Source organism: Mytilus trossulus, chromosome 4 (assembly GCF_036588685.1).
Source record: "Mytilus trossulus isolate FHL-02 chromosome 4, PNRI_Mtr1.1.1.hap1, whole genome shotgun sequence".
In the NCBI taxonomy this organism is placed as follows: Eukaryota; Metazoa; Mollusca; class Bivalvia; order Mytilida; family Mytilidae; genus Mytilus; species Mytilus trossulus.
The window spans coordinates 73,483,514-73,504,746 of NC_086376.1; the positions used below are offsets into that span (position 1 = coordinate 73,483,514).

A 21,233-nucleotide genomic window follows, 5' to 3' on the forward strand; every position below is an offset into this window, starting at 1 on the left:
AAAAGAAATATTAGAGATGGACATTTCCGAGGTTTTGTCTTAAAATGATTAGCCGTGTAATTTTTTTCTCAAAAAACGAACGGCAAATTGTAATTGAAACAAAAAGAAAATAAAAAAAATAAAAGTTATTACCGGACCATAGGTGATCATAGGTTGATGAATAATCATTTAATTTGTAAAATGAAATATATTTATGACCATTTAGGCACACATGAATATTCAATTTATTAAACGATCGAGGGATACCAGCTATTTCTCCGCGCGTGGCCCTGATGAAGCTCAGAGCATTTCACACAGACGGGCTAAGAATGTAAAGTAGTGAAAATATATAAGTTATTAGCTAGCACACCAGTGGCGGATCCAGAAAATTTCATATGCACTAAATGCATAAGAGGGGGCGGGGCGGCCGCTTCAGTTATTCCCTCTATAATCAACAAATTTTCTTTTCCAGCAAAGGAGGATCTGTGTCCTGCATTCTGTATAAAAATGCTAAAAATTATAGGTATTAAAGTTTTATTCTGCTGGATAAGAGATCACCATCGATTTTAAATTTAGAGTATCAATTCTCTGCGTGTCGCCATGTCTATGAACCACAAAGGACCAAAACCATAGTAGCCTTATGTAGTCGTAATCGCGTGTCGATATCGTGTCAATCGTACGGTTGTTTTGTCCGACTAACTAACTTGAAACGGAAAATGGTGTTTTTTTTTTTAAAGTAACCAAGGTCTGTCGTTTTTAACTGTTTATATGGGAATTGGTAAAAAAGTCATAGTTCAAAGTCATAAATGAGCGTAAATAAGTGTTCCGTGAAAATTGTTTTCGAAAATCTAATTTGTTCATAATTCTTTTATGTAATAAACTTATTTAAATAAATTCGTACCTTCCCTTGTCTGATCACCAGCATGGCTAAAGGTATCACTCCCAAATGTATTGTGAGGTGACAGCACTTGAATACCTGAACGTGTGACACGTTCAGGTATTCAAGCGATTTCCTGTCGGACTTTCAAGTTCATGCATCGCTTCACTTCTAAGGGTATTGATCAGTGTATACGACCGATAACTTGAAACTTTCCATTTTGAACTATCAGGTGTATAGTACATGTAGTATAAATCTCTGTCTTGCGTGTCTGGTATACTAGTCATTACTAAACGCATAAGCTTGTTTATAAATTACATTTCTGGTGTAAAGAATATTGTTTATAAAAATCTAAATAATTCCCCCAAAAAAAAGATTTGATAAAATAAAAATCTGTTTTCACATTTTTTAGGGTAAATTTGGGGAAATGAAAGTACTCGTTCTCAAAAGTGAAGGACAGTTTGAAACATACAAGAAATGTTGATTTAACAAAAATATACGCACTAATCGACCATTCTTTTATACGCCTTGATAGAAAGTTAAGGAACTATAGATAGTTGCAATTCAAAATAATATACATTTTTACATTGAACATAAGAAAGAAACATACATTTTGTTTATTTGGGTTAAAAGTTTTGTAAATAAACTAGTCCTCGTATGACAACAGTATGTTATCATGGGATGTCGATGGACGAAGAAGAAGAAGAGAACTTATTTGAATTAAATACAGGTCGATATTTAACTTGCCTTGGGTTCATCGAAGTTATGGACATAGTAAAATCACAGATTTCTATTTCAACAAGATTGTTCTCGAACAAAGGAAGGAGTTCGTCATCACAATTGTTGGCTATAATGTATAATGATGTGAACATGGTTCTGAAAGTACATTATGCCAAATTTCCTGTTCCGACATGCATGTTATATATGCCACTGGACAAACACTAATTATCCCCAAGGGATGTGAATATTTTGCTGGAAAACTATTGAGTATCAAAGTTTCAAATTAATTTCGGGATTTATTTTCCTTCTTGGTATTCAATATTCAATAACAGAAGAAAGAATAAACAGTTTGTCCGCTAAATAGGGGTATTCTTGTTATAGTTATATTAAAAAATAGGGATATATGACATTAAATTGGTTCTGTCTTTTTTTTATACATCGTTAAAAAGATACATGTGTTTAGGGAGCTACCATTTGATTTTTATGGGGGGGGCTAGGATGAAATTTGAAAAAAATAGGCAGGACAGGAGTTTCGAGTAAAAAAAAAGGCAGGATGAGACACTTGCACAAAAAAAAGTCAGGACGACAATTTAGGTAAAAAAAGTCAGGATAAACTAAAAAGAAAAAGGCAGGACCGAACAAAGTGAAAAATAAAAAGGCAGGACAGAGATTACAGCTAAAAAATAAATGCAGGACAAAAATTTTCATCCTAGCCCCCCCCCCATAAAAATCAAATGGTAGCTCCCTTAAGGTGAACGACACAAGAACCCTGTAATACGTAGTACGAGAGTATAGCATGTAAACATTCCTTCTCAATAATATGGTTGTATTGGAAATATTTTCATACAGATTGACAACTCATGGTCCGATATGCATGTAATATTTGCCACATGACGCCCATAGTTCTTTCTACCATCATCGTCTTATTCTTTGATATTGCTGTAAACATCGATGGTTCACACCAAAACAAAATGGGAGTAATGTACCTTCTGATAGCTTGTCCGTGTTATACACTTGTGAAACTTAATATATAGACGAAATTTCGGTATTGAAATGAATCTACATCTCACAAACAGGATTTTCAAATAACGATTTTGAGCAATCGTTGTAGGTTCATGAATATTCATATGGTGCTTTTCTTTAGCGCCAATTGGAAAAAAACGTATCTTTAAATAAAGTTTGCATTATTAAACATATTCCTCAGAAATCAGTTATCATAAAACCATACAAGTTATGATAAACCTTGATAAAACACAGTTCTGTTATCATAAAACATAAAAGAATGCACTATGTAAACTGGAGTAAAATTATGAGACAGTTCTAAGCACTGTACATGTACTATAGTAAAGTTGTAAGTCTGTTCTGTCACAAAACTTGTAAGCGATGGTCCATGCAGTTATATTCATGTCTGGAAATGTCCCTGGCTGTTTATCCAAAAGATATAGTCTGTTTTTTTTCTGTTTCCCATCGTTTTTTGAGAAATGCATTAAAGAGTGAATCGTTAACTGGGTAAAGACCAGTGGCAAATATCTCTGTGTACGTTCTGTCGATTTGGGAAGATATTTTCTAATTCATTTGAAAATATCTATATGTGTTTGCAATGTTCAATGCTTGGACTTTGAAAAGGCGCAAATAAAGCTAACTAAATATTATTTTGTTAAAAGAGGTAATACAACAAATTTAATTTTTGAAACAATTAAATAATTTTGTAAACATCGCGTGTGAGGGTTTACACGGAGTTAAAAGAAAAGACAACAGGGCAAATCTGATAAAAAAAAAATCCCGAAAATTAAACTTAAGAACAGTAATTGAAACCCCCTCCTCAAACAAATGTACCTCATGACCTGTATTATGCTGAGGTACAATTTTTTTGGTGAAAAAAATATAGAATGCTTGAAGTGTTTCGATGTGCTATTGGAAAATCCTTTGAAAAAAATGGGTAGGGTTCAGCTGGCCACGGCTTAGGTAGCACTTCACAGAAAATATAGTTGCAATTGAGCCACAGAATGTTGAATGACATTCCAACCCTGGCCTTCTAATACGTTAGGCCAACTGTTAGTGTGATACATGCAAAACTACAGACCTATCTACGGAGTGCTACCATACTCACATGCTACCGATACTAGTATGCTGAAGAAGTAATGAAATTAATAGAACCGGATTTAGTGGGGAATGGCGTTGATAGGAGTTTTTAATAGTCTTGATTTGATTGATTGATATACATGGAAGTTTTACACTGACACAATGACTGGCTATACAACACATAGAAGTTTTTGACGACATTGACTGCCTAAACAGCCCTTTGAGTTTCTCAGTCGGCTATAAAGGGGGAATGACACGGTGTCCGCCCCTTTTGTTGAAAAATAAATATTGATTATGTAGGGAATCACTTGAGAATGATTGGAGCTGGTCCTCTCATGACATTATCAGTTAGTCTCCCCTCTCCTTATATATAAAAAAAATCTGGATCTGCCACTGAGAACAAGTTTAATAAATTAAAAAAAAGAATGTGTCACTAGTATACACGGATGCCCAATCCGCACTATCATTTTCTATGTTTAACAGACCAGGGACTAGAAAGTCCCTGAGTGGACTGACGGAATGAGGTAATTCTAATTTGGCATTAAATTTAGAAAGATCATATCATTGTGAACATGTGTACTAAGTTTAAAATTGATTGAATATCAACTTCATCAAACACTACCTCGACCAAAAACTTCAACCTGACGCGGGACAGACGGACGAACGAACAAACGAACAGACAGACAAGAAACAATGCCGAGAATGGAACATCCTAAGTATATATTTTTAATCTTTATTTCAAAATTACACCCATAAGGGTCAAGCAATATAAACAAACATTTGTAAATACAATGTAATATAAGGTAATCTTATACACTCCCAGTCCTGAAACACAAACAAAATTAAAAGTCATCTGATTGCAATCTTATAACTGTTAATACTGATGAAGTCGCTTTATCATTGATTTATAAGATACAAGTTGTGACCTTCGAAATTGTTTTATATTATTTTATTTGTATATTTTCCTATAGACTTTTAAGGTACCTCCGGTGTCTTTAAAAAAATCCCTTCCATAATATCCAAAACTTCATCGTTGATTTGAAAAAAAAAGGATTTTAGATTTTCGATTATCAATTGAAATGAACCTACTAGAGCCTCAACTTCCAAGCGCACGATAATGTCAATCATTACACATCACTTTAACCCTGAATTGACATTCCACAATCGGTCAGTATATAACATCACCTGTGTTTATAGTTACAGGGTATTTCCCGCCGTTGGAAAATCCCGTGCAGTCGACACAATTGATTTTTAACATTCTCTATCATGAGCGAGGTCAAGTTTTAGATCAAGTTAATTACATATATTTTTAACGTTAATTATTTAATTATTAAAAAAAAAACGTATCATCATTTCTTTTCTTTTCTTTTTTTTTGCTAGTATAGTAAATAAATCTCAGTCCCGGAATGTAGATACACTTAAAATTAGACCTGGAAGTGTCTTCTTATAAAAAGGAGAAACTGTCTTTCACATTAAAATTTAAAAGAATATTATCGCTCAGGCATATTTTAAATTTTGTAATAAGATGATTGATTGTTGGTTGTTTAACTTCCAGTGACAAATATTCCATAAATGTCAGGACGAACTTAGTTTTAAGATCGAACTCTCAAAAAATAATTGAAAAACAGTAATGATGACAGAAGAACTTTAATACGTGTGAAATAACCATCCAATCTTTTAAATATAACTTATTTATATTTCAAAAAGTAACAGATTAGTTTACAAGACGTGCATTGACGTACTTTCATATCTTTAAAATGGAACTTCTTTGTCTAAAAGACAACCCACGAGTTGTCGAAATCCAGTTGCATGCATACTATATACTTACATATGCACATTATGCATCGACGATCGTTGTATTACGTTACATACTGCTATACCAATTGACCCCTGATATAAACTAAGGTTAGAACTTCCTATAGGCCGTTCATTTTATTTTTGTTCCAATAAACGGTTCTTGAATCAATTATAATTTCTGAAGTATTTACGATGAAAGCATTATTCTCAAATCGTCTTACACAATGATAAAATTGTATTTATACCACAATTGAAAAGTAATTTAATAAAACAAATGACAGATGAACTGATTAATTATAAAGATGAATGTATGTCCATATGCTCATATATATACACATTCGGACTAAAATTCGCAACTTGTCATTATCTCATCGTAGCATATTGTTAATGTTGCTAATATATGCCTTCAACCCCAAGAGGTATAAATGTGCATTTCATTCTGAAAGATTAATGGATCAGCAGGTGATCAAGATCGTTTTAAAAATTCCTATTTGCCAATGAAGTTTAAATGATCTTCTGCCTCAGACATACACATGTATTTTTCAATCATACAAGTAAACCTTTAACCCCGAGAAATATATAATCTGTTTCTCTCTAAATTTACAGAAACATTATGTGATAAATTTTTGAAAATTCCGTATATCTCAATCGATTAATGATAGTTCTGTAAACTTCTACATATATTACAATCTGTACCTCAATACAACCGTCCCTCACACTTAACGGATATTACAACGATCAATTAATGATTGAACGTCGCTCACGCATAACGGATTATACAACCGACCTTTTAATAACCGTCGCTCACGCATCACTGGTTCTATCAATGACTCAATACACACCCGTTTTATCGGACAAACGGATAATTCCCTGAGACACGGAAAATCTCCGGAGAACCGCAAAATATTCTGTAAAACGGAAAATCTACGATGAACCTCTATTTATTATCCGTTCCGCGGAGATTGGCCAAAAAACACCGAATATTTTACAAAAATCGCGGTGATTTGCCAAATAGGTCTGCCAGTGTTATTAGCAATATTATTTATTGCTAAATTAAAAGAGTTATTTATTCTATATTTGCATTACGTTTTTATGAGTTCGCTTGTGTTATTCCGTAGTAGTTAAGAGATAGGATTTACAACCCCTCTCCCAAATCTATATTTGTCAAACGAACTACGAACACAAACTAAAACAAGATATCATCTGCTGACAGTATCCTAGACAGTAGTTCCAGTGTATGACAGCTATCCAGTTATATCAAAGTACATTATCCAGCTGAAAAGCAGTGTAGCAGTATCTAAACAGAAAGCTGTAATATTTACAACCAGAAAATACACACTACACCCCTCCCCCGGCCCGTTACATTTCTGGTGGCAGCGGTGGGATAGTTTCAATTAAAAAGAAGCTATCTTCACGGACCCGACAGTAAGTATAACTGATCATGGCAGAAAAAGATAGTACACTGGACTGGACAGGCACAGATAAATCTGACCACTTGCTAACTCCAGAAGCAGAATTAATACCAGAAGGACGTGCCCAGGGATCAAGACTCCCCACATCTGTACAGCATGATTTTATGGACGCTACCCCATCAGGAGAAGTACAGGTGCGGGTGAAAATGAGAGATGAAAGACAAGTTATGGGCAATATTAGACTAAACAAAAATGCAGATAATTTGATTTTAATGGAGGAACCTATTAATGGCGGGGCGGCTTCAGGAGATGGAACCGCCGCTGGTTCAGTGACTCGCGAGTGCACTGTCAATCAGCAGGTATCCCATGGAAGGGGAGATAAATTTTCAGGTTATTTTGCTGACTCATCCGTACAAGATCGTTTTGGTGATCAGCGTTTTAACCATCAGCGTGAAAATTTCTCGAGTCCAGTTTTTACTAAGGGCCAAGTCCCTATGGACGTAGAGGGTGCAAGTATTTTGCAGGGTATCTCCCAAGGTCCCCAATGGACCAATGCAATGCCATCCGGAGGCATGCGGGTTAATCCATGGAAGGTCCGCACTGGTACAGAAGATCCCATAGAGTGCAATGGCCATGCACGGGAGTCTTCTAGGATAGTATCAGGGTACGAGGACGTACTTGGTTATCGCGATAATCAAGGGTTTAGCCAGGGTTCTAATGTAACAAATAATAGATATGAAAATAATTTAAGGACACATCCTTTGATTAATTTTGCTCATAACAGTAATAGTGCATATGCACGGGGTAATAAGAAAGCAGCGGCAACTTACGACGGGTTGGGTAGTTGGCAAGACTACATTGTACATTTTGAAATGATCGCTGAAATTAATGGGTGGGACGAAAATACAAAAGCCTTAGAGTTGGCTACATGCCTCAGAGGGTCGGCACAAGCTATTTTGAGTGATTTAAGGCCAGATTTAAGACGAAGCTACGCACATTTAGTTGCAGCACTCACCTCACGGTTTCAACCGAGTAATCAAGCAGAATTGTATAGAGCCCAAATGAAAGGTAAAAGTAGAAATAAAGATCAGTCGTTGCCCGAACTTGCCCAGGACATTAAGAGAGTAACTAGGTTAGCTTATCCAACTGCTCCGATAGAGGTAAGAGAACAGTTAGCTAGAGACTGTTTTATAGATTCTTTGAATGACGCAGATTTAGAATGGGCAATATTTCAGGGTAAGCCAAATTCTATAGACGACAGTGTAAGAATGGGTCTAGAATTTGAAGCGTTTAATTCAGGACATAGGAGGAAGTTTAATAGCCGAGCTGCATTACGAATGCAGTCAAGTATATCAGACGATGAAGAGGGTCCCGAAATAAACATGAATAGTATAATTGACAGATTAGCAAAAATTGAAAATAGTCAGTCCCAACAGAAACCTAGTTTTAAATCAGAAGCTACCTGCTATTTTTGTGGAATTAAAGGACATTATAAAAGAGATTGCAGAAAGTTCCAAGAAATGAGAAACAGTGGCAAATACGTGCCAAATAATAGAACGGGAAATAAATGGTCACAAGGAACACAAACTGATACCAGAGGCCAGACTAAATCGGGAAACTTTTAGAGGCTAAAGCTGACGGTCTACCTTTAGCCAATATTGAATTTAACGAAGGACCGCTTAAATCTTTCAAATTAAATGATGATTTAAACGATAGTTTATATTTTAAGTTAAAAATTAATGGGATGTCCGTTAATTGTTTAATTGATACAGGATCAACTTTATCAGTGATCCATATAAGAAAATTTTTATCTATCCCAGAATCACAGAGACCAGATAAAATTTATGAAGGCATTCAATTAAAACTTGCTAATGGTAAAATTATTAAAACTATGGGCCAAGCCGATTTCGATATTAAAATTAATGGTAAAATATGGAAACAGCGGTTTGTGATCGCCGAAATTGATGCCCCTGCAATAATTGGTTATAATTTTTTATATTCTAAAAATTGTAAGCTTGATATTAGACATAGTAAGTTAACTATTGAAGATTTTGAAATAGTATGTCAAAAAGAAAGTCAAATGTCTAGTATTTTTAAAATAGCTTCAGAACAGAATGTAATACTCCCCCCTAACTCAGAAACTATTATAATGAGTAAAGTACTTGGAGATTCTAGTCATTTAATGGATGCAATGATAGAACCTGTAATGAAACAGGACAATGAAATTTTAGTAGCTAGAGCTTTGGTGGACCCTAGTAGTGGGCGGATTCCATTACGTATAGCAAATTTGACTAGCTTCGAGAGAACCTTATACAAGAGCACATGTTTAGCAGAATGTCATCTTTGTGGCAATATTTTTGAAATTGAAAATACTGCTGAACAAATGAATCGTAAAGTATTTAAAATAAAAGAGAGCAAATCAGACGAGGTTCCAGAACATTTAGTTACCTTATTCGAAAACAGTATTTCTAATTTGACAGAGGAACAAGGATTACAAATGAAAGGAGTTTTAAAAAGACAAGCAGATGCGTTTGCAAACTCCAAGAATGAATTAGGTAGTACAGACCTAATAAAACACAAGATAAATACAGGGGATGCTACTCCTATTAAACAGAATCCGAGGAGACTACCATTGGCCAAACAAGAAGTTGCAGATCGCGAGGTTCAACGAATGTTGGATATTGGAGTTATAGAACCGTCTATAAGTCCCTGGTCATCACCGATAGTACTCGTGCCAAAGAAAAATGACCCTACTTCCGTTAGATTCTGTATAGATTACAGGAGGATAAATAATTTGACAAAAAAAGATTGCTTCCCCTTGCCTCGCATAGAAGATTGTCTAGATGCACTACGAGGCGCGAAATTTTATACCACTATTGACCTTCAGAGTGGTTACTGGCAGGTTCAGATGGACCCTGCAGACAAAGAAAAGACTGCATTTGTTACCAAAAGAGGCTTATTTCAATTTCGTTGCATGCCATTTGGCCTATGCAATGCTGGGGCTTGCTTTGAGCGATTAATGGAATGTGTACTTGCAGGTTTAAATTGGCAGATATGTCTTCTTTATCTAGACGATGTTATAATATTTTCAGATACTTTTGAAAATCACATCGAAAGATTAGAGTTGGTCATATCTAAAATTAGAGAAGCAGGGCTAAAGATATCTCCTAAAAAGTGTGCCTTATTTCAAGAAAAGGTACATTTCTTAGGTCATATAGTCTCTCGAGAAGGAATAGCAACTGACCCTGTTAAAATAAGTGCGATAAAAGACTGGCCAACACCTACTTCTGTTCACGACATTCGCAGTTTCTTGGGTACCTGTTCCTACTACAGAAAGTTTATTTTAAAATTTTCTGATACAGCTAGGCCCTTGCATAAATTGACAGAAAAAGGTCGAGAATTTAAATGGACTAGTGATTGCCAGGAATCTTTTGAAAAGTTGAAACAATTTCTCATGTCAGCTCCCATACTTAGTTACCCAGATATGAATAAGAAATTTATTTTAGATACTGACGCTAGCGGATTTGGTCTAGGAGCTGTGCTATCCCAGGTCCATGAAAATGGAGAAAGGGTAGTAGCTTATTACAGTAAAAGTTTTAGTAAAACAGAACGGCAATACTGTGTGACAAGACGTGAATTGTTAGCTATCGTAGCATCAATCAAACATTTCCATCACTATGTGTATGGTACAAGCTTTCTTGTTAGAACAGACCACGGTGCGCTGCGATGGCTTCTAAACTTTAAAAATCCAGAAGGCCAAACTGCCCGATGGTTAGAGTTTTTGTCGTCTTATAATTTTGAAATCCAACACAGGGCAGGTAGACAACATGGAAATGCAGATGGACTTTCGCGTCGTCCATGTACACAATGCACCCATTGTACACGACAAGAGACAAAAGAGTCTAATGCAGAAGAAGATCCGAGTTGTTACTTGCGCGCAGTTAAAACAGCAAAACTCGATTCTACAATCAGAGAAGAAATTGAAATTGAAAGTACAGAGCGAGGAGCAAATTGGATGCAAAGTAAGACAACAGAAGAAATATTAGCCGCCCAGCAACAAGACGATTCAATTGCAGTTATCTTGAAATTGAAATTAGAAAATCAATCAAAACCAAAGTGGGAAGACATTTCTCTTGAGAGTAAACAGGTTAAAACATATTGGGCTCAATGGGATAAGTTAAAAGTTATAAATGGTCTCTTATATAGAGAATGGGTTTCAAACGTTCAGGGAAATGTCCAACAATTAATTTTACCCTTGTGCTTGCATGATCAAGTATTAAAAATGTTACACGACGATCCTGTGGCAGGTCATTTTGGTATACATAGGACGCTAGCGAGAGTTTCGAGCAGGTTTTACTGGGCAGGTTATAAAGAAACCATAGAAATTTGGTGTAAATGCTGTGAAGTCTGTAGTACAAGAAAGGGCCCAACGCGTCATCCTAGAGGCCCTATGAAACAATATTTAGTTGGAGCCCCACTGGAGCGTGTTGCTATAGACATTCTCGGTCCTTTACCAGAAACAAAGAACAAAAATAAATATATTTTAGTTATAACCGATTATTTCAGTCGATGGGCAGAATCGTATCCAATGCCTGATCAAGAAGCAGAAACTGTAACAAGAATTTTTGTTAACGAATTCATAGCCCGTTTCGGTCTACCAAGACAAGTACACACAGATCAAGGGAGACAGTTTGAGTCTCATCTATTTCGGTCATTATGTCAAACATTTAAAATTGACAAAACAAGAACAACCGCACTCCACCCCCAAAGTGACGGCATGGTGGAAAGGTTGAATAGAACCATAGAAGACATATTAAGTAAATTTATTGCAAAAGACCAACGAGATTGGGATTTGCACTTACCATTAGCTATGATGGCTTATAGGAGCTCTGTACATGAAAGTACAGGATATTCCCCAAGCATGTTGATGTTTGGAAGGGAAATAGAGTTGCCAGTCGATTTGTTGTATGGGCAATCCCCTCAAATTTCGGACAACATTACTCACCAGTATCTTGCCAAATTAATCCCAAATTTATGGCGAATTCATAATATTGCACGAGAAAAAATGGCTGCTGCAAGTAACCGACAAAAACAGCAGTACGATCATAAAATATATGCCCGTCAATACAAAGTTGGCGATGTAGTGTGGGTTTATAATCCATCTAAAGCAAAGGGGAAAAGTCCAAAACTGCAGTGCCAATGGACTGGCCCATATTTGATTATAGCAGTGTTTACAGATCTAATCTACAAAATTCAGAAGTCTGAATTTTCAAGAGAAATAATAATACATCATAATAGGATGAAACCATTTATTGGTAGCTTTGACAACTGGCTTCTGAAAAGTAATAATAAGTCGTCAGTTTCAATCTTCGAGACTGCAGATGAAAGTCTTTATACTGAAGAACCTGAAAAAGATCATGTCAAAATGCCCCGAAGAAGTAATAGGCATTCTAAACCTCCCGATCGATTTAGTTCATAGCAATCCCATCCGTTTTAGATGTATATAATAGTCGCCAGCTGTCTGAATTGTTTTCATAAATTGTATATTTATATCTTTATGTATATTAATACTTTATTTTAGCTTTCATGCTGAAAGAATAATATAGATATTATTGCTTTATTAGGCAGTTGTAGTTTGCAGTATCTGATAGTTATAGGTGATATAAACTTGTTTGTTTTCCTGATATACAGATTTCAAGTATTGTTCCAGAATACTGATGTATTAACACAATTTTCTAGCTGTTACAGACTGAATGAATCCAGTGGCAAGTCTAGTAGCCCTGTAACGTCCCATATAGCTCTGGTTAGGCAGTTTCAAATCTCCAAATTTATCATCTTGATATCAAGAACTTATGAGTCTAATATTTTTTTCTTCAGATGCATACATGTGATATATGTTACAAAAACTACAAAGATGAAGAACAGTTAAAGAGACATACTAGGTATGCACATAGTAACACCTTTGAAAAGTGCAGGTATTGTCCATATGAAATCCCAACAAATGTTAAATACAGGATGAAAGGCCATGTAGAGAGAAAACACCCAGAAAAGATGCATGACAATAAAAGGAAAGAGGTAGAGCACAAAAAGAAGAATCCTCCAGCCAAAATTGAAACACCAGCAGTGCAGAACTTTCAGCTCACACCAATAGCCAGTCCTACTCCAATATACTTAGGGATACCAGATGACCTTCAATTAGAAAATATAATACAGCCAAACTTGTTTCCTGAGATGCCAAGACAGACAGGGAGTCCAGTCTCTCTGTTGAGTCTTCTCAATGATTATAACAACAACAACTCAACTACTACTCAATTACCAGCTCCCATTACACCCCTGAAATCTCCACCAAGTCAACCCATTTTTACAGCAATTCCAATAGATGAATTTTACAACCCTAAGAAAAGCAAAGAGATCATTGTACTAGACGAGTCACCCTTGACGCTAAATCCACCAGCCACACCTGCTAGTCCCAAAGTGGAACCGTATGATCCAGAGGCACCAGGGATGGACAGACGTGAAGTAATCTTCAAGGAAGAGATACCGTTCTACCCACCCAGAAAAATTGATCTGAATAGCCGTTATGGAAGAACTTATGACTGGTCACACCTTCAGCTCCCCAGCGAAGAATGCAGAGATGACCCCAGATTACAATTAAGTTGCCCCCCATCTAGCTATATCAAAAATGAAGACGCAACATGGGTAAAGAAAATAAGGAATAAAGCAAGGGAGTTCAACACAGAGATAAAGGTAGTACCAGACGGATACTTAGGAGTGAAGAAGGAAGAGAAAGTGATTTTGCCTGATGGGACCATATATAGATATAGGAAGATGTGGTGTGAGTGCCAATGAGACAACTCTTCATCCAAATAACAATTTAAAAATTAAACCATTATAGGTTAAAGTACGGCCTTCAACACGGAGCCTTGGCTCACACCGAACAACAAGCTATAAAGGGCCCCAAAATTACTAGTGTAAAACCATTCAAACGGGAAAACCAACGGTCTAATCTATATAAACAAAACGAGAAACGAGAAACACGTATATATTACATAAACAAACGACAACTACTGTAAATCAGATTCCTGACTTAGGACAGGTGCAATATATCTACTTACATCAACATGGATTCCTGATCCAGAAATTTTGAAAAGGAGGAATATGGGAATACAAACAGATCAAGACATGGCATCTGAAATAGAAGAATTTGAATTGGTAGAATTGTCCACGGAAGCTAAAGAAACACAGACAGATGTACAAACAGAAGACACAGGAATCCAATGTGACATTTTGAAAGAACTTTTTAATTGTTTTTAAATTTATTATTTTAATGTGCTTACCAGCTGCCTAAATTCATTTATAAAATTATTACAAGTAAGTAGTATAGGATATTTCATGAAAATACTTTGTTCGAGGACGAACATATTTTTTTTAGAAGGGGGTAATGTTACGGAATGGGGTTTTCATGATTTGAACGTATCTGAAGAAGTATGAATGATTGCTGATAAATGAATTTGTAACTTTGTGTGATAGACTAGTGAGAATTATGTAACTGAATGTAACTTATTTGTGTGAAAGTGAACCCCCTTTTATCTTGTTAAAAACTACGTTGTGAAAATTACTTTGTTTAATATAATATGTCAGTTGAGAAAACATTTAACGTGATTCTCTGGTATCTTATTGTAGTTACTAAATATGTCCGAATGTACAAACTTTAATTAGGAAAGAAATCTTGTTAAAATATAGCTCTGGTCTTTTCCGTAGATGGACGTCGCCATGTTGTTGTGTTTGTTTACATAACGTTGGAATTTCAAATACCCGTATGTTGAACGTTAAGTGCAAACTGTGTCATGACGTCACTCAAACTGTTGTCTAAACGTCAAAACTGTTGTCGTGTTTGTGTCTGTAGTCAAAATTGTGTCGTTTCAAAAGTATAAAAGTAAGCACAGCTAGTGTTCCAGTTTAGTCTTGTTTCATCTGGGCACGACCTATAGCAGTTATTAAAAAGTTGCGGAGTTTATATTTAGATAGAGAAAGGTTAGAATCAGAGTTTATTTTTGCTGAATTTCCTGAAAACGTTTCCTGATTAATTTTAAAGAGAAATAGTTAAACAGAGTTAAAAGCTGAAATTCGAGATAATTATTGTTGTCAGTCACTTTGGCGCTTTTTCCTGCTTTTTATATCGTTGTTAGTAAAGCTGAGTTGTTTCATCTTTTGGTCAGAAAAGTATAAAGTAATAGTTGTAGTTTTAGTTTCCGCTGAATTATTGAGCATAATATTCTTGGGTATATATTTTCGAGGTTCAAGTTGTCTATATTATTGTCTGTGTTATATTTGAATGTGTCTTATGTCCATATTTATTTGTTCCTAACCAGAGCTTTCCCCGTTTTCCCTGTTTTAGCTACAATAGATTCCAGAGAAGTATTTTGTTTAATCACTATTATTTCTATATAGGCATAGGCAGCTGGAGCAGAAAGAGGTTTTAAATATTAATATATTTGTTATTATAATTGTTTACATCTGATGGTTATTAGCAATATTATTTATTGCTAAATTAAAAGAGTTATTTATTCTATATTTGCATTACGTTTTTATGAGTTCGCTTGTGTTATTCCGTAGTAGTTAAGAGATAGGATTTACAACCCCTCTCCCAAATCTATATTTGTCAAACGAACTACGAACACAAACTAAAACAAGATATCATCTGCTGACAGTATCCTAGACAGTAGTTCCAGTGTATGACAGCTATCCAGTTATATCAAAGTACATTATCCAGCTGAAAAGCAGTGTAGCAGTATCTAAACAGAAAGCTGTAATATTTACAACCAGAAAATACACACTACACCCCTCCCCCGGCCCGTTACAGTATGTTAGAGTTATTTCATTTGTCACTAGATTTGACAGAACACAGTACTAAGCAAAATGGACAGTAATCATGTTTTAGTTATGATTTTTTTTTCAGAATTCACAAGAGTCATTACAAAAAGTAGTGAATTTACTTAAAGGAAAGTTACATGATGATGAAGGATTTTTATCTAATCGCACCAGGGCATTTGCAGCAGCTTTGGCGCTTAATCAGGTATGAAACCTAATCACACAAGAATAATTGCATCAGTGTCAGTACATATTCGTATCAACAAGATTTAGGTTTGCTGTTTTTTTGTAGCTTTGATTAACAACAATTTGATAAGGTTTGAAATTAGGTCAGTTTAAGAGGAACTACTAATTGTAAAATAATTATATTTGAGATACAGTTATATTTGCATTTGACATGGAGATTATTCATCCCTCTCCCTTATATTAATAGTCATAGTCTAATGTAAGGGTACCCAAATTGCACCGAGTACCCAAATTGCAACTTTTCAGAAAAAATAGCAACGGAAATCTTACAACATTTCCTAGATACTAAACAATTTGTATTTTTAGGATTTGATACTATGCACGTATTTCAACATAGGTAAACTTATTTAGATATGCACAAAACGTTCACAGTATTTATCAACAGATGGACTGTTTACTGAAAATTCAAAATGTACGAAAACGTCACCATGCGACGTCATCAAAACGTCATCTTTTTAAAATTAGCAAATACAATATATTATAAGTATCCATTTCATAGAATATGAAGAGTAAGCATGGCCTAATATCCAATTGTTCAAAATAGTTGAAGAAATTAAACAAAAGCTCGGTTATTAGACTTTTGACGATATGAATTTAAGCATGGATGCAATTTGGGTACTCCTCATTACAGAATCATGGATAGTTTGGAGGTTGATTCAACCCCAATTTTTTATGACTCTTTATGGATTAAAAATCAAACTGGTGTACCTATACAATGAAGAAGGATAGGGCTACAAAATAAACACAGTATGGACATTTTTTTCTTGATCATTAAAAACGTAGGTGAAAAAACTGTCAAAATAGGTGCAATTTGGGTACCGTCACGTTACTGATATTAAACTTTCACCTAATCTGAACAGTTATTCCTCTGTTCCAAGATACATCTACTGAAATTGTCATTGTATTTTTCTTGGGAACTTCAAATCACAGCCAATTTGGTAAAGGCTTAATATTTTTTGCTATATGAATTAGCTAGAGCTCACAGTTGTTATGTTTATTTTACAGAATGAAACAGAATTGGCATTAGATTTTATAGACATGTCTGAAACCAACCCTTCTGTATTTAACAAAAGTCTTAAGGTGAGTTTGTTTTGACATGCATGGTTTTACTTTATATTCTCTAATTTTTGTCCTGTTTTCACATTTCCTGACTGGTGTGAGAAAAATATTTTTCCTCACTAGTGAAAAATCTGTTCTCGGCAAATGATTAGTCGAAATTTGATTATGACGTTAAAATGTTTTGTTTTGTTTTTAATTTTCCTATTATGACGTCATGAAAAAAGGAGACCTTGCCTGATGACGTAGCATATAAAGAGCACAATTTTTTTTTAAATCTTTGAAAAGAACGATAAAAAGCATTAGAGAAACAGATTCTGACACTATAACTCGTGTATTACAATATTTCTCCACTCTCGACAGTTAAATTTTATTATTTAATGGGCTCGGCAAGCCTCGCGCTTTAATTAATAAAATTTAACTGTCTTGAGTGGAGAAATATCGTAATACACTTGTTGCAGTGTAAGAATCTATATATCTTAATAATGCCACTGATTTTATTTTGTTGCAAGTGAGGGGGGGGCACGCTTTACTTTATTAATAAAATCTGATACTAAAAAATATTTAGTAAAAGGACAAAAAGACAGGACTCTGAGGAAAATTTGATATGTGAAGTTCATAAACAAACGGCACAATCAAAATCTCATTCACATCAAACGAATGGATAACAAACATTATATTCCTGACTTATTTTTGAAGCACAGTATTGACAAATGCAATAAATGTGCTTTTTCAACTTTTTTCTCAACAACCTTTTGTCAATGAATATCATACACAAATTTTTGAACAGCTGAGAGTAACTTGATGAATTAAGATAGGAGTAAGCAAACTGACAATATATAGATACTCTTTGGTTTATCTGTAATAATTCTTTTCAACAACATATATCTGTAATAGAAACAAAAAAGCAATTAATATATTATTTAGTGTAGACTATTTTTTTTCCAATTTCAGATAATAATCCTGTCAAAATTAGACAGAGCACACCAAGCATTAGATCTACTGGTACGAATGACATCTGTAGGGACGGTGGCACAACAATTGTATATATTCCCAGACTGTGTAAGAATGCATTTAAGTTTTAATCTAGAAAAAAAAACTATAATTATACTGAATTATCAACTTTTTTTCATTAACATTTATACCTAATTTGTTCACAAATATTTCATTTGAATGAACATGGGGTTAAAAGACCCCTAAAAAGATTGTGTGGAGCAGGATTTACTTACTTTTTTGGAGCACCTGAGATCACCCCAGTTTTTGGTGGGATTTGTGTTGTTCAGTCTTTAGTTTTCTATGTTGTGTTTTGTGTACTATTGTATGTCTGTTGGTATTTTCCTTTTTAGCAATGACGTTTATTTTCAATTTTTAAGTTGGAATGTCCATCTAGTATATTTTGCCTCTCACTATCTCTTCTTAAAAGATTTAAGGTATCTTTTTGATTAATTGATGATACACTGAGTTGGTAAATAAGTCAAACGTTTTTTTTTAATTTTCAGCTTGAAGCTCTGAAAGAAGCTATAAACAAGTCAGAAGACATGGAACTTGCACAAACGTATGAAGAAAAAGTCGAACATTTACAGACCAATGGAAAATTACAAAAACAATCTTTGTTTGAAGCTTTAAATGAGAATCTAATGAATTCCAAGAGAGGTGCAATACGCTATAGATTTACACATGTCTCAGGAAATAAGGACATGAGTGAAAGCAGAAAAATTGATGTAAAATCATTTACACAGGAGTCAGAAATTTCTTTAAAGTACCGTCAGATGGACAATGGGTACAGATACCAACCAAAACTGAAGCAAAAACATAGTAAAACATATGATAATCTGTTGAAAGTACTGAAGAGTGATAAGAAATAGAGTAATGTTTTCCTTTTACTGTAAATTAATAAAGCGAGCATGATGAATGAAGTGTCTTCATGATACATCAGTTTTTATTGTCATTGTTTTTAAGAGTGATACATTGTTATTTAAATATTTGTAGATAATTTTTATGAACTGTCTAACATATAAGTTCCATATGAAATGCTGACTCAACATTTTGCAATCAATATTCCATATTTTATTTATTAAGTTATAATCCTGGTACCTTTGATAACAATTTAAAGTAAATATGAAAAACTTTTACTGTGATCATGCGATTAATATTTTATTGGTATAATTTTAAATTTTAAATTTAATTAAGTCTTAGATTAAAAAAAACATCATTTTTAAAAAAGGAGGATTTCAGAAATGTGACCATAGCAGAGTGCACAAGTTGGTTTGTCCTGCAGTAAAAGTTTTACATTATACGTTTATAAAATTTATGCAGATTTTGTTTTTAACAATAACTTAGGTCAGTTTGAGTTGGAAAAATTTTGTTTGTAAATACAATGTGTTGACAAAGATGTTAGTTTTTAACAACATTGCCTGGCTATTCAGCACTTGCATGGTCAGCTAAACAATGTTTTGTAATATGTTTTATTTCTTTTATACATTTTCACTAAATAGTCCTTATATGTTAAAAAGCTATGTTTTTGTAAATGTTTTTGTTATTGATTATTTTTTGTTGTATCAATAAATTAAAAATGTTATTTCATTTTTTCGTTCCTATTTTTATGCTGCACCATGATTGTATTTAGGACATCTACATTGACTATTGCAAACTTGGCTTAAATAAGTGGGAGAAGATACGAAAGGGATGTCAAAATCTCATATGTAAAATAGAATCTCACAACCAATGGCAAAGGACAATATTGACAAAAAGACAAAGGCTTCAAAACACTCTGAAACAACTAAAAACTAAATGGCATGAAAAAGGGGTGATATCAGGTACTCAGGAAGGGTAAGCAGATCCTGCTTCTCGTGAAGCATGTGCTGTGTTGCTCATGGTAAGTTAAATTCGGTGATAAATATCAAAACTTGTCTTATAATCAAGAAAAAGAAGGTAGTGTGGTTGTTACAAACATTAATATACGAATCTATTTGTGGCCATCTGTTAAATTTATTCCATTACAATCAACTACATTGTTATGGCTTCAGTAGAAATATTAAACAGCTGACTTAAACTTTACCACTTAACTGGAACCTTGGTTCAACGCCTTCTTTATTGGAAACAATTCTCCTTCAAAATATCCATAATAGGAAACTGAAGCTCGAGAATATTAGAACGAATTGAGGATGATATTCACTCCATATTTAGGACCTGCATGCAGCAATGTTGGTGCATCGACCTGGAGTGTTTATTATTTGAAGCTGAAATCATGTCTTTTGAAGTTTGGTGTTTTGTTTTCCACCGGCCGTTGTTGTCTATTTCTAGAAGTAAGTCAACATTTGAGGCTTATCCTGCAGTATTGTGTCATTTTCATTTAGTATGTTTGATTCGAAATGTCTTTAAAAAGGGTAATGTATGATTCGAAAGGCCTATAAAAGGGTTATGTTTGATTCAGAAGGTGCTTTTTAAAAGGGTGATGTTTGATTCAAAAGGTGTTTTATAAAGGGAGCGTGGACATATTACTGAACATGGATTTTTATCTTTGTTCAATTATACATTGTATCTGTTGTTAATCAGCAATATGTGTAATAAAGAATCTATTTTAGTACTAAAACAACATATTTGTTGCAGTTTCAAAGCAAAAATATCATGAATATTTTTGAATATAGTCGGAATGTTTTTCTCTGTATTTTATAGAATAGAAATTTTGCATCAGGGGAGCGCCAAAGATTTTTTTTATAGATTATTGTTCCTTTTCCCCATACTGTAGAATGACTTTAACATTCTTTCTGGGCATGTTACAAAAATACTTTTATTGGTTTGAAACTATTTGTCAACATAATGGAATTTTATGCGGCTGTCCTACAGGTACGAGGTTTAGCTAGTTATAAAACCAGGTTTAACCCAGCATTTTCTACAAAAGGAAATGTCAGTACTAAGTCAGGAATATGATTGACTAGAAATATGGTTGTTATCCATTCGTTTGATTTGATTGAGGATTTGATTTTTCCATTTGATTAAGGACTTTTCTTTTTGAATTTTCCTCGGAGTTAGGTAAATTAATTGTATTTCAACTGAATTATTTTCAATACACAACAGAATTAACAAGATTCAAATCTATAAGTGTCATAAAAAATTTCAGATAAAAATCTTTTAAAATAAAGGGCAGACAATCATATTATATTTAATTGAGCAATTTGTGCTTTAATGGATTA

General features: G+C 34.2%; 1 protein-coding gene across 2 annotated transcripts in view; it reads left to right on the plus strand.

Annotated features, from left to right (window-relative positions):
- Positions 1 to 19,623, plus strand: part of LOC134715939 (pentatricopeptide repeat-containing protein 2, mitochondrial-like) — a 34,297-nt gene extending 14,674 nt beyond the window's left edge. For both annotated transcript variants that reach the window (XM_063578505.1, XM_063578504.1), the window contains exons 6-9: positions 15,827 to 15,943; positions 16,990 to 17,064; positions 17,995 to 18,102; positions 18,540 to 19,623. In XM_063578505.1, the coding sequence (XP_063434575.1) occupies positions 15,827 to 15,943; positions 16,990 to 17,064; positions 17,995 to 18,102; positions 18,540 to 18,905 (666 nt within the window). In that variant the 3' untranslated portion in view covers positions 18,906 to 19,623. The remainder of the gene's footprint in view (positions 1 to 15,826; positions 15,944 to 16,989; positions 17,065 to 17,994; positions 18,103 to 18,539) is intronic.
- Positions 19,624 to 21,233: the final 1,610 nt, after the last annotated feature.